This window comes from Stegostoma tigrinum, chromosome 5, assembly GCF_030684315.1.
Source record: "Stegostoma tigrinum isolate sSteTig4 chromosome 5, sSteTig4.hap1, whole genome shotgun sequence".
Lineage (NCBI taxonomy): Eukaryota > Metazoa > Chordata > Chondrichthyes > Orectolobiformes > Stegostomatidae > Stegostoma > Stegostoma tigrinum.
Genome location: NC_081358.1, coordinates 74,891,071 through 74,913,878, shown reverse-complemented (window position 1 = coordinate 74,913,878; position 22,808 = coordinate 74,891,071). Strand labels below are relative to the sequence as shown.

The 22,808-nt window shown below is 41.9% G+C and overlaps 2 protein-coding genes across 3 annotated transcripts in view; both read right to left on the bottom strand.

Moving 5' to 3' along the window:
- The window catches only part of dnaaf11 (dynein axonemal assembly factor 11), an 89,302-nt gene extending 81,353 nt beyond the window's left edge, over nt 1-7,949 (bottom strand). Inside the window, exon 1 of the mRNA XM_048528702.2 lies at nt 7,863-7,949. Coding sequence (XP_048384659.1) covers nt 7,863-7,917 — 55 coding nt within the window. The 5' untranslated portion in view covers nt 7,918-7,949. The remainder of the gene's footprint in view (nt 1-7,862) is intronic.
- Nucleotides 7,950-8,809: 860 nt separating this feature from the next.
- The window catches only part of garem (GRB2 associated, regulator of MAPK1), a 100,258-nt gene continuing 86,259 nt past the window's right edge, over nt 8,810-22,808 (bottom strand). Inside the window, exons 5-7 of one of the 2 annotated variants that reach the window (XM_048528701.2) lie at nt 16,726-16,883; nt 12,811-13,418; nt 8,810-9,188 (exon numbers count right to left, since the gene is read on the bottom strand). In XM_048528701.2, coding sequence (XP_048384658.1) covers nt 9,175-9,188; nt 12,811-13,418; nt 16,726-16,883 — 780 coding nt within the window. In that variant the 3' untranslated portion in view covers nt 8,810-9,174. Of the gene's footprint in view, nt 9,189-11,303; nt 13,419-16,725; nt 16,884-22,808 lie in introns of those variants that run through there. The other variant, XM_048528699.2, reaches the window with a different exon arrangement.

The window sequence follows — 22,808 nt, the reverse complement described above, 5'->3', positions numbered from 1 at the left end:
GAACTCGTCCTCGCCCTCAACATCTTCTCTTTAGATTCCTCCCACTTCCTACACAGGGGGTGGCCATGGGTACCCACATGGGCCCAACCTAGGCCTGTGTCTTTGTAGGTTACTTGGAACAGTCCCTCTTCCGCACCTACACAAGCCCCAAACCCCACCTCTTCCTCCGTTACATTGACGACTGTATCAGCGCCACCTCTTGCTCCCCAGAGGAGCTTGAACAGTTCATCCACTTCAACACCTTCCACCCCAACCTCAAGTTCACCTGGGCCATCTCCAACACATCCCTCAACTTCCTGGACTTCTCAGTCTCCATCTCAGGTAACCAGCTAGAAAGTGATGTCCATTTCAAGCCCACTGACTCCCACAGCTACCTAGAATACACCTCCTCCCACCCTCCTGCAAAAATTCCATCCCCTATTCCCAATTCCTCCGCCTCCGTCGAATCTGCCCCCAGGATGAGGCATTCCACTCCCGCACATCCCAGATGTCCACGTTCTTCCAGGACCGCAACTTTCCCACCCACAGTGGTTGAGAACGCCCTTGACCGCGTCGCCGACAACACATCCCTCACATCCCGCCCCCGCCACAACCACCCCCAGAGGATCACCCTCATTCTCACACACCACCCCACCAACCTCCGGATACAACGCATCATCCTCCGACACTTCCACCATCTACAATCCGACCCCACCACCCAAGCCATTTTTCCATCCCCATCCTTGTCTGCCTTCCGGAGAGACCACTCTCTCCATGACTCCCTTGTCCGCTCCACACTCCCCTCCAACCCCATCACATCCGGCACCTTCCACTGCAACCGCAGGAAGTGCTACACTTACCCCCACACCTCCTCCCTCAACGCTATCCCAGGCCCCAAGATGATTTTCCATATCAAGGAGATGTTCACCTGCACATCTGCCAATGTGGTATATTGTATCCATTGTACCCGGTGTGGCATCCTCTACATTGGGGAAACCAAGTGGAGGCTTGGGGACTGCTTTGCAGAACACCTCCGCTTGGTTCGCAATAAACAACTGCACCTCCCAGTCGCGAACCATTTTAACACCCCCTCCCATTCCTCAGACTACATGTCCATTATGGACCTCCTGCAGTGCCACAATGATGCCACCCGAAGGTTGCAAGAACAGCAACTCATATTCCGCTTGGGAACCCTGCAGCCCAATGGTATCAATGTGGACTTCACAAGCTTCAAAATCTCCCCTTCCCCCACTGCATCCCAAAACCACCCCAGTTCTTCCCCTCCCCCCACTGCATCACAAAACCAGCCCAGCCTGTCTCTGCTTCCCTAACCTGTTCCTCCTCTCATCCATCCCTTCCTCCCACCTCAAGCCGCACCTCCATTTCCTACCTTCCACCTCATCCTGCCTCCTTGACCTGTCCGTCTTCCCTGGACTGACCTATCCCCTCCCTACCTCCTCACCTATACTGTCCTCTCTACCTATCTTCTTTTCTCTCCATCTTTGGTCCGCCTCCCCCTCGCTCCCTATTTATTCCAGTTCCCGCTCCCCATCCCCCTCTCTGATGAAGGGTCTAGGCCCGAAACATCAGCTTTTGTGCTCCTGAGATGTTGCTTGGCCTGCTGTGTTCATCCAGCACCACACTTTGTTATCTTGGATCCAGCCTGCCAAGTTTCCCTGGATCCCATGCGCTTTTAACTCCTTTATCAGTCTCCAATGCTGAAATCCGTATAAAACTATATCAACTGCATTACCCCTCATCTACACAACTGGTCCTGAATATTTCTAGATATCCAGCATTCCCTGGGCCTGTTACTTCTCCATTTCAGCTTAAAGTAACTTGGAGAAAAATGTCGCTGCTGGCCTGGAGTAGATGGGCCTGTTCCTTTTTGAGCACCTCCTACTGTCCTGCGGCAGATTTACCCTACTTTTGCCAGATTCTGCCTTATTTAAAATTCTGCCTTCCTCCAATTCAAATCACTTCTTTGCAGACCTGCTTTTTACATTTCCATAGCAAACTTAAAATAAATGGTGTTGTGGTCACTGTCACTAAAATACTCACCCCCACTGCCACCTCCAACATCTGTCTGGTTTTATTCCCCACCATTAAATCCAGGACTGCGCTCTCCCTTCTATTAATATAAAAAGTTCTTCTACAGATAACAAATCTGTGCCTTCATACTAAGATTATACCATTTATTGTTGGGGAAGTTGAAACCTAATTACTCTACTGTTATGTTTGCACACCTCAATGACTACATATCTGTTCAACTGCTCACTGACTGTTTGGGGCAGCCTATAATCATTAACAGTGTGACTGCCCACTTTTTAACTCCTAAACTCCATCCACAAAGCTTCCTTTTTCATTTGCTTCCAAACCTCCCTCCTTACTGCAATTACTAACCTCTTCATTAATAATACATCATCTCTTCTTTACTCTGTCCATTCCTGCTTGAAGATCCTGCACCCTGGAATGTTAAGTTGCCAGTTTCACCCCTTCTTCAACCGTGCCTTGGTTATCATATCATAATTCCACATGTCAAACCATGACCTTAACTTATTTGTCTCACCCGTTCCTAGCATTAGAGGTCACCCAGCCTCGCCTTATTCCCTCAAGGTCCAACATGTTCAAACTCCCTTGGCCTAGATTCCTTTTCTAAGGTTTTTTTTTAAAATTCATTTTTTGTGGAATGTTTTGTTGCCTGCCCCTAGTTGCCCTCAGGAAGGTGGTAGTAGGCTGCCTTCTTGAACTGCTGCAGCTTACTTGCTGTGGGTTGAATGGCTCATTGCCTTGGAGGGGAACTTGAAGGCAGTGGTGTTCCTATGAAGCTGCTATCCTTGTCCTTCAGATGGAAGTGGTCGTGGTTGTGGAGGATACTGTCTGAGGATCTTTGGTGAATTTCTGGAGTCCATCTTGTAGATAGCACACACAACTACTGTGCCACTATTGTCCTTTCACACTGTGTCCCCTGCCCCTGCTGAACTAGTTTAAATTCCTCCCAACAGCACTAAAACTTTCCCACAAGTAGGTTGGTCTCATTCTGGTTCAGGTGCAGACCAACTGCTTCGAGGTCCCACCTTCCTCAGAAATGGTCCCAATGGTCCAAGAATCTAAAACCCTCTCTGCTGCACCAATTCTTGAGCCACACATATGGATGTCACAAGATGGTGCCAAAGTCAGAAGTCACACAACACTAGGTTACAGTCCAACTGGTTTATTTGAAATCGCAAGCCTCTTTGTCAGGTGAAGTGCCAAGATGGTGCCTGTAGTAGAAACAAAGAATACAGAAGCATTGTCTGCCACTAGCTTAAAAATAAGCTATTTTAGCCATTATCCAAGATAGCATTGGCACAGTAGCTAGTCGGAGCCCATCTACTCTAGGCTGGCAGCCATCATTTTCTCCAAGTTACTTTTAGTCTTTTTTTTTTCTCCTTTCTTCATCATCTTTGGGGCCAGAACGGTGTCGACAGGATGGTGCTTGCAGCGTCAGTGACGTGGACCAGAACTCCTGGCAGCGGCAGTGGTAGTGGTGTCTGTAACCTGGAATGTCAGCAACAGTAGGCCTAAAGCCTAGACATCATCAGTACTGCCCAGAGGAGGGATTCCTGCAGGCGGTATGCCCAGAGCACGGTTGCTTGGCGGCTGCGGTTCCTGGGGTGGGGACTCCTGGCAGCACTAAGCCTGGAGCCTGGCCTCTTGATGGGCCAGTGCCTGGGGCAAAGACTCCTGATGGGGTTAGGCTTGGAGCCTGGACTCTTGGCAGTGACAGCAAGGCAGCTACAGCAGCAGAGCCAGGGTCTCCTGGAGCATCGTGTCGTCATGACTGTTTCCAGAAGAGGACTCACTGAGGACCAGAACGTCATGCAAAAGCCCTGAAGCCGTGCTTGAGACCCCAATTTGAACTGAAGATGAACTCTCATTGAAGTAATTTCTTTTTACCCTCATTGTACCTCAAAAAACTGCCAGATCATGGTGACAAAACACTTCTCGCTGTATTTTCAAGATACATGTGACAATAAATAAATAAACCATTCAAAAGGGACCAGCAGCAGCCAGAGTTCAAAACTAAAGGGGTAAGCCAGACTAAGAAACCTCAGAATGGGTTGACCACAGTAGCATGCAAAAATGGCAATGCTCTAGACACTGAACTGTGGAGAAAGACCTTCAGTCATCCACATTAACGATCCTCCATTAGCAGCGGAAGGTACCCAATAGCAATCTGAACACTGGACTGAACAACATGCTCCAGGTGAGCCACATAATGTGTTTTAATCCACCTACAATTTTTACAGATACTCAAGGTTCCAAGTTGAGCTTGCCATTGGTGGAGCTGCCTTATCGGGTACAGAAATTAAAGGACAACAGCAGAAACCAGTTCACCACATTAAAAAGTGCCAGCCAACACTTTACAAGTTCACTCAATTTGACAGGATATGGAGATGCTGGTGTTGGGCTGGGGTGGACAAATTCAGAAGTCACATAACACAAAGTTATAGTCCAACAGATTTATTTAAAATCACAAGCTTTCAGAGCCCTGGTCCTTTCTAGGTGAAGTGGCAAAGCAGCAGATCACCTGACAGAGTAGCAGAACTCCAAAACCTTGTGATTTTAAATAAACCCTTTAGACTATAATCTGATGCTGAGAGACTTCTCGATTTGACAGGAAGGCGGCTCTACCCTGGAAAGTTACACCTACAATTATGGTGCTCCTTGTTCATGTGAATACTAGGAAATAAACAAGATACACTGTTTAAAAGGCATATCTTCGTACAGAAATCTGACTTATCGGTGAAATTAACAACTAGGATCACCAACGCTGGAATACAGAAATTGCCACCGCATCCAGCACACATCCTAAGTTATACACAGGGGCTGCTGCCACTGTTTTGTCAGATAGCCTTACATGGCTAAGAGAGGCTACCCTTCCAGGTAATTATCCAGCCAAGTAAAAGGCCAGTTTTAGGAAATGTAATCACAACTAGGTATATTCGCCACTTAACAGGATATTCCGGACAACTTCCAAACTCATCTTTAAGGCATTTGTAGTTTTCAGCCAGCCAGCTTGAGTGAATTTGGACAACACTTCCCCTGTCTATTTAGAGGCATAGGAAAACCCAGTATTGTGTATCATATCACGCTCAAAGCAGATGCCAAATTCATCTGTTTCTTCATGCCCGGAAAGTCCCACATTCACGTAGGATCAAGTTAATAGCAGTAACAGCACATTTTTCATTGAACGTAACATCTGTTTGCTGCAAACTCCAAATTGTTGACAATGCTCATAACAAGGGAGATGATGGCCTAGTGGCATTGCCACTGGACTAGTAATCCGGGAATCTGTCCGTGACATGATAGAAGTTGGATTCAATAAAAACCTGGAACCAGAAGTCTAATGATGACCATGAAATTGCAGTTGATAACTATGAAAACTGATCTGGTTCACTAACGCCCTTTAGAGAAGGAAAATCAGCCTATATGTACAGTTCATTCTTAACTTTCCCCTGAAATGTCCTACCAAACTACTCTGTTGCAGCAACTGCTAGAAAGGAAATTATTAACAGAACCAAGAAATTCTCCCCACACCTATCTACCTTCTGTAGGGACCACTCTCTCCACAACTCCCTTGTCTGCTCCACACCAGCCCTACCACCCCCAACACCTTTCTCTGCAACCACAGGAAGTGCTACACCTGTGCCTAAACACCCCCCCCCCCCCCCCCCCCCCACCTCCATCCAAGGCACCAAACAAACCTGTCATATAAAGCAAGAGGGTCACCTGCATAACCGTCAATGTGGCCTATTGTATCTGCTACTCCCGATGTGGCCCCGGTGAGACCAAGCGGAGGCTCGGAGATCGCTTTGTAGAGCGCATGCGCTCTGTTTGTGACAAACGATTACACCTTCCAGTCACAAACCATTTCAACTCCTCCTCCCACTCCCTGGGCCTCCTCCAGTATTACAATGAAGCCACGCGAAACTGGAGGAGCAGCACCTAATATTCCACCTTGGGAGCCTACAGCCCAATGGCCTAAACTTAGATTCCACCAGTTTCAAAATCTCCCCACCCCCCAGCCTCATCCCACAACCAACCCTTCCTTTCAACCCCGCCTCCTTGATCTGACATGACCTGTCCATCTTGTCTCCCACCTATCTGCACCTCCCACCTCACTGACCAATCCCCACCACAGCCTACCTGCATTCATCTATCACCATCCCACCTATTTTCCCCAGCCCCAACCCCTCCCCCTATTTTGGAGCTCCCTTCCCCTATTTCTGAACTAGGGTCCCGACCCGAAATGTCAACTTTCCTACTGCTCTGATGCTGCCTGGCCTGCTGTGTACCTCCAGCTCCACACTATGTTTGCTCTGACTCCACCTTCGGCAGTTTTTACTATTTCTAAGTGAACCATAACTGGTAGGTGAGCTTAAGCAGAGGTGGCAGCACAATGGCACTTATTCAAGTAGAAGCTGCACAAAGAGTCCTCGCGCTTTACTCCAGATTCACAAATTCTCATGGGTCCAGGTCAAATACGAACAAGGAAATCTCTTGCTCAATACCATGTAACACCCCCATGAGCAGCCCCACCTATACCTAAAAATGAGGTATCAACCTGCTGAAGCTATAATGTGCCAAATAACACAAGCAAACAGAGCTAAGCAATTCCATAATGAATGGATCAGAGCTAAGCTCTGAAGTCTTGCTGCATTTGGTTGTGAATGGTGGTGACACTCCACAAATATCCTCATCGTCTCAAATGGAGGAGCCCAGCACATCAATGCAATGTAACTATTGATTGAAAACAGCAAATGGAAAGTACCAAATTACTTCTACCATTGTCTGTTAAAAGAAATAGGTAAATTGCTGACGCCCTTACTATAATCTTTCAATTATGAACAAAATCAGGAATTGTAGCTTTGTAATGCAAAAAATGCAAATAAAAGCAAGAACAGGCTATTCAGCCTATTGCACTAGATCAGATAGAAGGGAGGAAGTATGTGACCTACAGATCTGTAGTTTCAACAGTTATGGGAAATTACTGGAATACATTATGAGATATAGAAGGTAAGACACGAGGTAAACATATGGTAGGAACTTCCAATGCTGGAGAATCTGAGATAACACGGTGTGAAGCTAGATGAACATAGCAGGTCAAGCAGCAGAGGAGCAGGAAAACTTGATGTTTCGGGTCGGGACCCTTCTTCTGACTCCACCTTCGGCAGTTTTTACTATCTCTAAGTGAACCATCACTGATAAGTGAGTTTAAGCAGAGGTGGCAGCACAATGGCACTTATTCAAGTAGAAGCTGCACAAAGAGTCCTCATGCTTGACTCCAAATTCACGAACTCTCATGGGTCAAGGTCAAATAGGAACAAGGACCCTTCTGAAGAAGAGTCCCGACGCAAAACGTAAAGCTTTCCTGCTTCTCTGATGCTGCTTGGCCTGCTTTGTTCATCCAGCTTCATACAGTGTTATCTCAGGTAAATATATGGGTTTGGTTGGGATAAGAAGTAAAAATATAAATCTAAAACACAAACACAATCTGCCTTAAACTCTCCCGTTTCCATTATTAATGGAGGTGGAATAACATCATGACCAACCTGTATTCATGCTAGCTTGATCAGTGAGATCTTTTACAAAGATAGTGTGTCCATTTTTACATGTTTACATTTATTGGATACTCCATGGATTGGGAAAAGGGGGAATGATGGGACTGTGTGCATAAGGAATGCAGCACAAGGGTTTACTCCAGGTCCAAAAAGCTTAGAATGGAGCCAAAACGCACACAACCCCAACCACAAACAATTTCTTATATTATCCTCATCTCATTTCAGAATCAACCTCCCTCAACCCCAGCCTGTCAGCTGTGCAACCGAAAAACCTACCAGAAAAGCTGTAGCATCTTCTGTGGCCTTGCTCATCGTACAGGCAGACAACCATAGCAATCAGGCTGGCTTCCAGACAGGAATTCTACTGAAAATATCTTCATGTCCATTCTAGGAACAGTCCGCAAATGAATATATTCTATGACCAATGACTCCCATAGCCTTGGATACACCACTTCCCATCCTGCTACATGAAACAACTCTCTTCCATTTGACATAACTCTTCTTCAACCAATGATTTGCTGTACGTCCATCACATTTTCTGTTACTTGTTAGCATTTTAGTTGAACATGAAACAAATATCAATATTTCATTCTCACAATTTAATAAGCAGAAATCAAATAAATGCTTACTTATGGTGATACCACTGAACAACTTTTACAATGTTATTCATTTCATTAAATGTCTCTCAATTATGCTATTCAAACCACTGGATAACCTGTCTACGACTATTTATTAACAGGATACTCAATATTTAAATTACTAAATCATTAAGTTAGTATGCAGGTACAGCAAGTGACTGAGAAAGCAAGGAACGGGGGCATATTTTGCAACTGTTCTACTTGTAGAAGGCAAGGTAGCTGTACAAGGTTATGGGATACAGTATCGGTATCCTTATTTAGGAAAGAGCATATCGCACTAGCAACAATGCATAAAAGCTTCATTCAACTGATTCTGGGATGGGGACATTATGAGGAAAGATTACACAGTGGCTTGGTTTGTTACAATGCTTTGTATCCACTGGCATTTAGTAGGAATAGGGAGTGATACCCCTGAAACATAAAGGTATGAGGGAATTTGACTGTGTTGATGTAGAAAGGATACTCCCAATGTGCGACAGAATGGAAAAACAAGAGACACAATTTCAAAATAAGTCGTCTCCCATATGGTGGAAATGAGGAGACATTCCCCTCCCCCCCCCACCCCGAGTGTCATGTCTCTGGAATTCACGTAGTCAGAGAATAGTGAAGGTACAAGCACTGAATATTTTTAAGGCAGAGATAGACTTTTGACTAGCAAGGGAAATCGAAGGGATATCAAAGGGATATGAGGCCACAATTGGATTAACCACAATCTTACTGAAAGGTGCTGCAGACTCATGGAGCTGAAAGGCTAACTCCTGCTCCTAAATTTATATCTCTGAAAATGGTTGGTCATTCTGGAATTGCAGTCATACTCACTGATTTGGCAAATTAATTTGTTCAGTAGCTTATGTACAACTGAGAGTTAGAAATGGGACTTCATAATCAATCCAATCTGAAGAATGTTGAGTTCGAAGAGCTAAGGACTCTTTTGCTTTCTATGAGGAGATTTAACTGTACACATCTGAAAGAAACCATACCAGTTTACTCAAAGAGCTTTCAGCTCAAATATAACCAAGAAAAACAAGGGTGGTCAACTTGACATAAAAAGAAGTACATGTATTACATAATCAACTACAAAAACAGAAATTGCTAGGGAAACTTGGCAGGTCTGGCAGCATCTGCTGAGAGAAAGCAGGCTTTTTTTGTTTTGCTTTTAACTTTTAAAATGCCTTGCCATGTCTCACAAACCACTTGACAACCACTTATAGAGGCAGTTTTGGACAAAGATCAAGTTCCAGTGAAATCCTTGATTGGGCAAATATCATGCAGGAAGTCAAATGGGTGAAACTTAGTCTTTGTGTATCCATTTTGTCTGTAAAATAAAGCTCCTGTCAGCTATGGCTCATTTGGTAACACATTGTTCTAATCAGGTGATGTGGATTCTAGACCTACTCTCCCGACCTTAGCACACAAAAAAATCTAAGCTGACATCAGTGTGATACTGAGGGAGTGGTGAACCTTCAAGTAAGATGTTAAACCAAGACCCTATGTAGATGTCAAAAATCCCACACCATTATTTTAAGAAACAGCGGAGTTCTCCCAATACCCTATCCTAGATTTACACCATGGCCAAAATCATTTAAAAAATTGCTTGTTAATTACTGGAAATGCTGAAATACACAAGAGGTTTAGCAGCATGTGAAGAGGACAGAACAATATTAACTCTGCTTCTCTCTTCACCTGCTGTCAGTTTTGCTAGTATTCCCATCATTTTCCGTCTTTTTTAAAAAAAACAGTTTTCTAGCGTCATTATTTTGCTTTTAAACCATTTGTTCATTATCTGGTTGCTGTTTGTAGGCTGTAAGATCAGAAGAAATAAGATTGGCAGGCACTTCGGCCCTTTAAGGTACTTGCGAAGATTTATAGCTTGGGTTGGGGGTGAGGTTAATGACTTGCCTGCTGGGCTAGCTGGTTACAGTTTAGATATTTTGTCACCATGCTAGGTAACATCATCAGTGAGGCCTCTGATGAAGCTATATTGTTATACTCCTCTTAGTATTTATATGATTTGGTCTGTTGGGATGTTTTGTGTCACTTCTGGTTCTTTTTTGCAAGGGTAGCGAGATCTAATTCCCATGTTTATTAATTGCATTACAGGTAGAGAACCAGGCCTCTAGGAATTCCTGTGTGTGTCTCTGGTTGGCTTGAGCCAGGATGGTCATGTTATCCCAGTTAAGTTGATGGCCTTCACTGTCCAAGTCTAATGAAATGAGGGAAATTTAACGTGTCATTTCGCGGAGAGCTAGTGGTCGTGTATTCTAATGGTTACTTTCCTTCCTGTCTGGCAGTTGTAATGTTTTTGGCAGTCATTGCACGGTATTTTGTACATTACGTTGCTCCTGCATGTTATGGGTTCTTTGGTCGTTGTAAGTGTTGTTGTAGTGTGGCTGTGGATTTGTGTGCTATCCCAATTCCTAATGGTGGTAAAAGTCTCGTTGTCAGTTCCAGTATGTTCTTGAAATATGGTAGTGTGGCCAGCATATTAGGTCCTTTTGGCGTTGTCTATCTAGTAGGCATGAAATTGGTGGGGTATCCATTGATCGCAAAGACCTTGTACAGGCGCTGTTCCTCCTTCTTGCGAAGTTCAGGTGTGTTGCAGTGGGTTGTGGCCCATTAAAATTTGTGGACGTTGGGGTTACTGCTTTGGAAATGGAGGATTTAGTCACTGTCGGTTGCCTTCCTATGTACTGTGGCTTGGAATTCCCCATTCATCATTCATTCTACCCCTGATGTCTAGGAATGGAAGTTGATTGTTGTTTTCCTCTTCTCTTTTGAATTTGATCCCGGTGAATATGTTATTGACGGAGTGGTGTGTTGAATTTCTAGAGGCCTGGTTCTCCACCATAATACAGTCAATAAACATGTGGAATTAGACCCCATACACAAACCCTTGCAAAAGAGATCCAGAAATGACACAAAGCACCTTACAGACCAGATCATTATAAATACTAAGCAAAGTTGAATAACATCATTTCATTCGAGGCTGCACTGATGATGTTACCTAGCATGGTGACAAAACATGTAAACTATAACCAGCCAGCTCGGTACACAAGTCAACAACCTCAGGCATTCAGCGTCTTTGGCTTCTATCGTTCAATATGTCTGTTGCCGTGTTTCCTTTGGGATATCCTCAGCTATACGTAATTGAAAGTCTTTATTTTCTTAATGTTAGTTATTATCGTGCTAATTTTAGTTTTGAAAATTGCTGGCAAGAGCACAATTAAACATGACAACATCTGAAGGAAGAAATTAATTTCTTCAGCAATATCATGAACTGAACTTAACAGCCTTGCTCGGAATCTTGTGAAGCTATGATACATTCATACAGATATACTTTATTCCTGGAGAACACAATTTTCAGCCACTTGAATAGTATTACTTTGGAAGATAAGGCAGAACATTTCTCAACTACTTTGGACTAGCAAATTTAGGACATAGTTGAACGAGGATTCAGTTAACATGGACTGATGCACTGAATGATTGGTAACACAAGTCTTTTTGCTGGGAAAATATATTTAGCAAGTCTTTTTCATCAACTCTATCTGAAGATATCTACACTCGCTAGTCAGGTATGAAACAGAAAAAAGTTTTAACAGAGACTCGAGCATTTCTGACAAAAGCAGTAAATCTCATGACACCTTTCAGGCCTTTTAGTTCAGTCTGAAATGGGTTTATTATATTAAATGTTGTTTCTGTTATAATTCAGTTTGTTCAGCTTACTTGTTTCAAGATCAACTCAAAAACCTAGGTATTTTTATTAATCTACATACATATGTGCCCAGCAAGAACCTATAACCAGTAGTAAAAACAAGTGCCACCATCATTTTATATATCAATTAAGAAAATGCAACATTAATACAGTAGCTAAGCAGTAGGCTAGACCCATAACAGTACAGTTAAATAGCAATTCTGTATGTCAAAAATCTGAACCAGAAGACTTTTTGATCAGGAATCTAGCACTTAGTACAGTATTATCTTCTACATTAGGTACAATTTTATGAACTTGAGAAACAACCAATTTACTTCCATTTTTTAATAATTCAAACAGTTAATGATGGGTGATTAGCACACAAGGCACACTTCCAGCAAGGTTTCTTTTGTCATAGGATGTCAGTTTAATCAACATAGAAAAACTAGATTTCGTACCTTTACAAGCAAACTATTCAGAGACACAGCACTGATTTGACACAGTCCAAAAGTGATGGCTACTTAGTGCAAAACAATAAATGTTGAGGTCAGATCCTCTACATTTATGCTTTTTGAATCACAGCACTACATCTTGGGTCGCCAGCCACTGATGAACTGCAAAAGCTTCTTAATTTGGAGTTTGCTAAGCTTAAAGTCTTCAGACAAGATTTCCTCTGTCAGCTGTACAAGTAAATTTCCATCAATTTTTTCCATCACAAAGAGTGACACAATCTCTTCAGGGAGACCAATAAATTGCAGGCACTTTGACACCTCTTCAATAGACAGTCCACTAAGGTCAGATGGCGGCTGCCAGGGGGATCCATCACCACATGAACGTGCTAATTGCAGATAAGGAGAAGGAGGAGGAGGAGGAATAGAAAATAAACCCAGTGTACCTTTGTTACCAAAATTTACATCAGGTAGATCTGTTGAGCAAATCCATGGCTTGTCCTCAGCCCCATCTATAGTTGATGGCAGAAACCGTGATTCTAGGCCAACTAATTCCTCAGTGAGCTTTAATGGACGTGGTGGTAAGGTGGGGCATGACTGACTTTGTTGGACGATATCTGCTAAAGGTTTTTCTCCATAGCCATCTGAGGAATAGCTTGTAGATCTTGGGCAGCCAGTCAGAGTAAAATGGAATTTTCCATTCTTGGATTGTTGCTGCTTATTAATTGGAAACTCTTCACAGCCCCCAGCACACTCAATGCTACCATACTGAAACAGTACTGGGACTATGTTCTTTGGAGTACTTGGCATTTTGTGACGTGGATAACTGTAGTAACTTCTGTGTTCACATAAAAAATCACAACCATCTTGGTCAACATCCCCGTAACGTTGGTTTGGCCACGATGAACGATTTGAAGGGCAGTCCAACAAGGGGCTTCTGAGGGGGAGTTTAGCTCCACTCTCCAAAGCATTAGAGTCGATCCAGTTACAAGGGTAACAGGAAACTGAGGAATGCTTCTCATTAGGCGGAGGTGCATCATTTTCTGTGGCACCACTGTAAACAAAGTAAATCATTTTAAGAACTTCAAAATCCAGTATTACCCTCCTGTAGCAGACTCTTTCCTCTAAACTGAAGTTATCCAGGTGACAGCCAAACTCAAATTAACACATTCAAGCAATGTAAGAACTGTAAAAGGTGAACATTAAGCTTCAAGTGCAATGTTGAAACAATTTATCACATTTAATGACAGATGACAGAAGACTACAGTTAGAATGAAATATTAGAAGAAACAATAAAACATGATTTTAGAAACATAAAAATCAGTAGAAGCCCCTAAGCATAAAACACAATTTGTGACTAACTAACACACATTTCAATTACAGCGAAACAACGTTGAACAATTCAGCTCTGTTTCACTAATGAAGTTGTTATCTAGTCTAATCAGGTTGTTCACTTACATACAGGCTTTGGGAAAATTGGGAAATGTCGGGATGGATCAGAAAGACAGTGCAAAATATTTGGACTTAGGCACAGTGAGTAAGATATCAAAATTGCATGATAATACATAATTGTCAAAAAACTCTGTAGTAGACTGAAGAATAAACAGATTAGCTGAATAAATGAACTGGTAACAGAGCGACGTATTGCAGAAAATTACAATGGTGCATTTGGTTTAAGAGAAAAATAAACTCAGTGGAAAGATTTTGAAAAAATGTAATAAATGATGAACTGGTGTTTCAAATATTTCCTTGAAATCATGCACAAGGTAAAATCATTAAAATGTACATTTGATCATTTTTAAGTAGGAAAATGAAGAGGCGGTAATAAATTTGCTTAAAGCGCCAATATTCATGACAGTTAGAATGTTGTGTGTGGTTTAGCGTGTCTGTTTACAGTGCATACAAGTTAAACTCATGAAAAAGTTGAGAGAATAACAAAGTTAGAGCCTGGAAACATTGCTGAGATGGACTAACTGAGGCAGAGGATATTGTTCTGTTTTTGGAGATAAAAAAGAGAAAGGTAGATAAACATTTGAAACTTATTATTAATATTCACTTCAGTTATTTTTGGGGAAGTACTTCTGCACCTGTCTATTCTAAATTGGAGTCTTCAAAAATAGTCTAACTCAGATTTCACAGATAGTGAGAAGAATAGTAAAAATACTGTAACAATACAAATTGCTGGAGAAAGTCAGCAGGTCTGGCATCCGTACAGAGAAAACAAACAGCTAACTTTTTGGGTCTGGTGACGCTTCATTTTTCCACAGATGCTGTCAGACCTGCTGAGTGTCTCCAGCAACTTCTATTTTTGTTTCAGATCTCATGCATCTTTGGTTCATGAAATCATAGCATGCGTACAGTGTGAAATCAGGCCATTTGGCCTATCGTATCCACAACAACCCTCTGAAAAGCATCCTACCCAGACTCACCTCTCACCATATCCCCGGATACTACGGGCGATTTTGCATGGCCAATCCACCTAGCGCGCACATCCTTGTAAAGTGGGAAGAAACCAGAGCACCCAGAAAAAACCCAAGCAAGACACGGGGAGAATGTGCAAACTTCACCCAGACAGTTACCCAAAGGTGGAATTGAACCTGTGTCCCTGGTGCTGAGAGACAGCAGTGCTAACCACTGGGTCACTATGCCTTTGCTCTAGTTTTGTTTTATTTTAGGAAGTAAAATACTGTTATGGTCTAGTGTAGCACAGCAAATGTGCTATTCTCTACTTTTATAAAATAATTCATTGGATATGGGCAGTGCTGGACAGACCAACTTACATTGCCCACTCATAGCTGCCTTCAAAATGTGGTGGTGAGCTGCCTTCTTGAACTGCTGTCAGTTTTGTATTGGTTCACCTATAATGCAATTAGGGAGGGAGTTCCAGGATTTGGAAGCAGCATTGTTAAAAGGCCAGCGACATATTTCCAAGTCAGGATGGCAAGCAAATAGCTTTTGCTTTGCCCTGGATGGTGTCAGACTTTGAGTGTTGTTGGAGCTGCACACATCCAGGACATGGGCCTTGTACACGATGGACAGGCTTTGCAGAGTCAGGTGGGGATTCACTTACTGCAGGATTCTGACCTGTTCTTGCAGTCAAAGCATTTATATGGCCAGTCCAGTTCTGATTCTTACTAGTGACAATGTAGCGTAAATGCTACGATAAAATCTAGCATGTCAACTACTCACTTGAGCTTTATCTACCAAACAAATGTATTAAGCAATAAAATAAGTCACAGTCTAGTACAGCATTATTTCTTTGCCTTCCAATGAGAAAGCTAAAGTGAGAGCACCAGACGAACCTGGCACTTGAAACAAAGTGGATAAGTTATCTGCCTGGGTACATTATAAACTAAGATACATATTGAAATAAGGCAGAGGAATCTCTGGGGCACTGAAATGGGGACTCACTTGAGGACAGTCTAACAAGTTGGAAACCACCAAGGTATTCAAAATAAGCCTCAAAAATGTAATAGGCATATTATTTGTAGATAATTGTATAAAAATATTTTATTTCTACTAGAATTGCAATTGATTTTTTTTAAGGGACATACCTTTAATGGCATGTTTACAAATATAAACTGAAAAACAGTATTAACAATTTGTAACTTCATTACTTCCACATGGGCCCTCAGGTACTAACATTTGGTTGGCTCACAGTTTAGCAGTGCTGATTCTCAACAGATGTGGCATTGGGGAAATAATTTCCCAAACTTTAAATTCTTAACAGGGAGACATTCACTAAGATAAAAAGCAAACTGACCCGGGGACGGTTCTCACACAACCACTGAAAGCGTGTAAAGATTCCCCAGGGAAGAGAAAAAAATTACATTAAAATGTCAACTTTGAACAGCACAGTGTTATATTAACTCCTGCCTCGATAAAAAAGGAAAATGCCTTGGTAGAGTAGTCAGAGAATTTGAAACCAGTAATTTTAAACCTGTTTCGTTTAAGATGTTTCATTGTGTTTCATAAGGGCCACCACGTGCAACATGATGATACATCAGAATTAAGAATAACTGAATCAAAAGGAGGATGTGCACCCTCCTTGTTGAAACAAATGTGCAAAGATTTCACAGTTGCATGTTATGCTGAACAGTACCTATTTTCCCTAACAAAATACAGCCAGAAAAGGGTCAATTTTGCACAACCATTATATAGGGGTCCAAATTTATTTTACAGATCTTTAGTTTAAAGCCTTCAAACAGGACAATCCCCAACAGGGAGCATGCCATAACTCATTTCATGATCCATAATTTAAATTATTTGTACATTTTTCCAGTCTTTCTTAATCCAAAGCTCAAAGCTGAAGTCAGATCAAGCTGCCACTTTATATAAAGCACTTCGTAATAATTTCTTACATGTTGTGCAATCCAGAAGAATAGTAAGATAGTGTAGGGCTCGGAGATCGTGCCTGTTGGCGTATTTGTCGAGGAGGAATTGATGGACTCTGAGAGGATGGCTTGGAATTCCGTGGTGGGATTGGTGGAGCATTCAGAAGTCTGCATTCTTCTTTTACCTGACAATGGAAACAATACAAGTAACTGCCAAAAATTTGCAAAATAGAAGCTTTAAGAATTTAATATATTAGAAGCAGAGTTACTTTGTATTGGATGTGAGTTTGCAAACTCACATCCAGAACCTCAACCTGAGCTACAAATCTTCTCAAAACTCACTAGTTACTTTGTATAGTTGAAAATTATATAGAATCCTAATTCCAATGCTAGCATTGAAGAGGTAACAGATGCAATTTATATTGAATTTAGGATATTCATAAATCAATTTGTAAGTTGTACTGGCACATCAGTTTAACACGGTTAATGCTCAAATTTCTGCTTACTTTATTGTTTGTGCAGCTGACTAAACCAAAAATCATTACAGTTGTTTAATAAAATGGAACATGAAATGTTGAATTTAATGCTGAATTAGGTTTATTGTCACATGTACTCATGAATACAGTGAGAAGTTTACAAGTTGCCACTCACAAATGTCATCTTAGGTACAAAGGTACCTCGGTACAAGGTAGAAAAATAAAAAGAAGTTATAAAGTTAGACAGTTAAACATTACAGTTCTTCTTACAAAAAAGTAGACAAGCAAAAAAACACAGTTCAACACCACAGTCCATAATTGCTTGGCTCTCACTCTTTATGAGGGTTCAACCTTGCCACTGCCTTGGGCTGCCTGCTCTTGCTGTCACCGCCAGCCACCCCGGGCTACCTGCTGTCGTTGCCAGTCACCCCGGGCTAACTCTCCCGCTCTCTCTGCCGGCTGCCCCGGGCTGTACGTTCCTGCCCTCGCCACCACTTGGGATGACTGCCAATGGCAGTAACCTCTACTGCAGCCACGATAGGCTCGCCCTCCCACTGCTGCACAAGCTCATACCTCACGTAAAATTAGAGATTAAACTAAGAAGAAAAAAGTGAAAGAAGAAAAAAAATGAAAGAAAAATAAAGTAAAAGTGACAAAAATAAAAAAAAATGACAAAAAAAAAGCAGTAAAAATCCTGAAAAGGGACCCGCATGCTGCACTGCTACTCCACTGGCCATCTTGAAGAGTGGAATTGATGAGATAGTTTTTGCATCCACAGTTTTCTGCACTAAGTACCCAACCTTAGCCACAAGTCAGAATAAATAAAGCAGTGTCTTACTCCTTTTCACACCGCAGCAAGAGGAAAATCAACTGGCTCATTTTCATTTCAGTGGCGTGAACAGGAATGAAGTGATTCACCTGGTAGTAAAAATGCATGTGCAGACTTAGCAGGGAAAGAAAATAACTTTGAACTAATAAATGCAATTACTCTCCATGAATTAAATCATGGGTACAAACAGAATAGTCATCAGGGGAGTGAACGTAATAGCTCAAGGTCTTGCAAATTATTCAGTTTAGTTGAAATGTGATGTCTTTAATTCCTAGATTTGAGGTAAAATCTCTGCTTAGTTCATTGAATTGAGTCAAGATAATAGACATGGAATCAAAATTACAAAACACGGAATGCCGTTGGCCCATTACAGGAAAAGAGTACAGACTCTTTTCTCATTAAATATATATTCCCTTGAACTTAAATAGAGTCTCCACAGGAAAAGTATCATGCCAAGAGTAGCAAACTGGAGGATTTGAGGAGTTTTAGAATCAAAAGATGACATATCACATTAAAAAAGCAGGAAAAAAATCATATGGCCCATCAAGCCTACTCTGCCACTTAACAAGCTCTTGGTTGATCTTGGTTTCAACTCTATTTTCTAATCAATTTTGATAGCCAGGATTTTTAGAGGACAACAATGGTTTCTCATATCAATGAAGAAATGTTCACAAACGCAGGAGGTACAGAATTTCAAACACCCAATCCTTTGAATGAAGAAATTCTCAGTCTAAAGCAAATGGGTGGATTAATGGAAGGACTCAAGTGATCTACTCTAAATTTTGTCCATTAACAAACTTGAGTGATTTGGTTTCTAAAGATGCAGCAGTGATGGGGAGGAGAGGCAGATTTCCTTACAGGGAAAAAATTGCAAGTTGTGTATTTATTACAAAATGCCATGGGTATTTTGCTAGTCTTCAAGTCACAGAGTTGTTAGAAATGTCAGGTTTTATAATTTGTTTATTTTAAACTGTTTTCATCGTTTCACGGATGTGGACATCATTGACTAGACCAGTATTTATTCCCATTCTAACTGCCCAGAGGCCAGTTAAGAATCAACTGTATTGCTGCAGGCCTGGGGTCACACCTATGTCAGGCCAAATAAGGATGATACCTGCCTGCTTGAAAGGACATTAATGAACAAGATAAGTTTTACTACAATTGACAGTGAGTACTTTTTATCATTAGACTAGATTTTTACTGAATTCAAATTTCACCATCTTCCACAGTGGCATTGGAAATCATGTCCACAGAACATTAGACTGGGGTTCTAGTTTACTAGTCCAATGAAATTACCACTTCACCACCACCCCAGCCCTGATTCAAAGACAGAACGAAGCTGTGGTCTACAGGACTGCTTATCAGCATTTCTAACTGGGTAGAAGGCCAAAGTGATTCACACTGACAAGGAATCTGGCTTTGAGAGAGGAAGAGTCCATAGACTCCACTGTAGGATCAAGTTGCAGGTTTTCTGAAAACATAAAATGACTCAGGATCAGTCTACAAGAATCCAAGAGGGCGAGTGTCAGGTGAGGGGATGAAATGGGAAGCGACCTGGGTGGGGGTTGCAAAGCTCACAACAGTATCACAGTACTGAGTTCTTGTGACACACTGGAAGTGTCCCCACCTTTAATCTGAGAGAGCTAGGTTCAAATCCCATCTGCTCCGCATTAATATCCTGTACAACCTCAACATAACAGCCCAACTCCTACATTCAAAGGTCTGAGCAATGAAAGTGATGCCTAATACCTTCTTATCCACAGTAACTATACGTGATGGAAACTTCAAACAATTATGTACCTGAACTCTAGGTCTTTGATTTGCAACACCACACAAGGCCCACACTTTTGATTACACTAGGGTGGCACAGTGGTTCAGTGGGTAGTACTGCTGCCTCACATCACCAGGGACCCGGGTTCGATTCAATTTTCAGGCGACTGCCTGTGTGGAGTTTGCATGTTCTCCTTGTGTCTGCGTGGATTTCCTCCAGGTGCTCTGGTTTCTTCCCATAGTCCGAAAGACATGCAGACTAGGTGGATTGGCCAGGCTAAATTGCCTGTAGTGTTCAGGGACGTGTAGATTAGGTGGTTTATAGGTGGTGACGGGTCTGAGTGGGATGCTCTGAGGGTCGGTGTGGACTTGTTGGGCCTAAGGACCTGAGTCCATACATAGATTCTGTGAATCTATGAAAGTCTTGCCTTTGCATTACTGAAATGCAGTGCATCATATATATATTCAAATTAAACTCCTTCTGCCACTGTTTAGCCCATTGACCCAACTGATCAAGATCTCTCTGTAATCTTAGATAACATTTTTCACTGTCCACTATACCACCAATATTGGTGTCCTCCGCAAGCTTACTAACGATGCTTCTATACTCTCATTGAAATATTTATATAAACGACAAACAAAAGTCGACACAGCACTGACTCCTGTGGAACACTGCTGGTTACAGGGCTCCCGTCTGAAAAACCCCTCCCCCATCACTCACTCTCTCTTGTTGTTAAGCCAATTTTGTATCCAATCGGCAAGCTCACACGTGTCACGTGATCTAACTTTAATAGTTAGACTACCTTGTCAAAGGCTTTACTAAAAGTCCAAGTAAACAACATTTATTGCTCTGTCCTCAATCTTCTTGGTTGGCTTTTTTTGAAGAAATAAAGTTTGAGAGATGATTTCCCTCACACGAAAGCATGCTGACTATCCCTAAATCAGCCCTTGCCTCTCAAAATGCATATAAATCCTATCTTTCAGAATCACTTGCAATGACTTTCCCACCACTGAAATCAGACTCTCAGGTCTATAATTCACAGGCTGCTTCTTACATTCCTCTTAAAGGCACAACATTAACCACTCTCCAATAATTCGGCACATCACCCATATTTATAGATGTTACAAATATGTCAAAGTGCCCTGCAATTTCCTCCCCAAGTTTGTACAAAGTCCTGGGATACACTTGATCAAGTCCCAGAGTTTTATCCACCTTTGTATTTTCTAAGGCCTTAAGCACTTCTTCCTCTGTAATGTGAACTGTATTCAAAACATCAATATTTGCATCTGAGTTTTCTAGCCTCTATTTCTTTTTCCATAGTAAAAACTGATGCAAAATATTAAACTAACATCTCTCCCATCTGCTGAGGTTCAACACAAAGATGACTTTGTAAGGTAGATTTGTAAAGTGTCTGATAACATGATTAGAAAATATTTCCAACATTAGATGTAATTTCACAAAGGGACAGCTTTTGTTAGACATTCCTGAATGTGTGAAAAATTACACTAATGATCAATTTAGGACTATGAGTTGCTCTCAGCATGATAACTTTGTCATTGCAGGGTTTTCCACAGCACAGAAAGAGGCCCTCCGGGCCTGCTGAATCTGTGCCAGTTAAAAACATTATAACCCCATTTTCCAGCATTTGGCCCATAGTCTTGAATGCCTTAACATTGCAAGTGCACATCTGAAGTACTTAAAACGTTAAGGGTTTCTGCCTGTACAAACCTTACAGCCAGTTTGGTCTAGATTCTCAACACTCTAGGTGAAAAATATATTTCTCACAATCCCTCTAAACCTCCTTAACCTTATATCTATGCCCCCAGTTAATTATCCCTCCACCAAGGGAAAGAGTTCCTTCCTGTCCATACCCCTCAGTTTTGACCATGTCCTCTCGCAGTCTACTCTGTTCAAAGAAAACAATCGTCAGGTGACTGTTTGGAGTTTGCACATTCTCCCCATGTCTGCGTGGGTTCTCTTGAGGGACTTTGGTTTCCTCCCACAGTCCAAAGATGTGCAAGATAAGTGGAGTGGCCAAGGTAAACTGCCCAGGGGCGTATGGGTTACAGAGGTAGGGAGGCGGGTGGGTCTGGGTGGCATGCTCTTTGGAGGGGTGGTGTGGAGTCAACGGGCCAAATGGCCTACTTCAACACTGTGAGGATTCTATGATTCACACCCTTCCTGTCACTAGTAAACATCAACCCAAAATAATCATTTAAACCTCTACCTGCATCCTCCAGCTCCAAGCACAAATTACTACTGTGGTTCTTAATGGGCCCTACTCATTCCCAAGTTTTTTTTAAAATCTATTTGTAAAATAACTTAAGATTTTCCTTCATCTTAGCTGCTATTATTTTTTCATGGCCCCCCTTTCTGCTTCCTGATTTCCTTTTTAAGTTTTCTTTAGCATATTCTGTACAAGGGCTTCCGTTGTTTTGAACCCTTGGCCTCCCTTTTCCTCTTTATTCAATCCTGTGTATCCTATACGATATCTAGGGTTCACTGGATTTGTTGGTCCCATCTTTTATCTATTGGAACATACTGGCCTTGTACTCTCCCTCTTACCTTCTTCAATGCATCTCACTGCTCTGATACAGATTCACCTTAAATTATCTACTCCCATTCCACTTTGGCAAATCATACCCGATCTTATTAAAATTGATCTTCCCCCAACTTTTTGATTTCAGCCCCCTCTATGACCTTTTCCATAACAATCTTGGATCTAAAAAAAAAGAGTAATGACTGCTTTCTCCCCTCACTGATATTCCAATCGCTTGTCCAACTTCTTATCTAAAATTACATTCAGGCTACCTCCTTTCTTGCATGGCCCTCTATGTATTGGTTTAAAAACATATTCACCTGGATGCATTTTAAGAACTCTGTTCCCTCTGAACCTTTCACATTGTGACCCCAGTTAATGTTGGGCAGGTTGAAATCCTTTATCATTATGCTATTACTGTTGCAAAATCTGAAATTGGTTACATGTCTGCTCTGCTATTTCTCACAGACTGTCATGGGTCTGATAGTACATGCC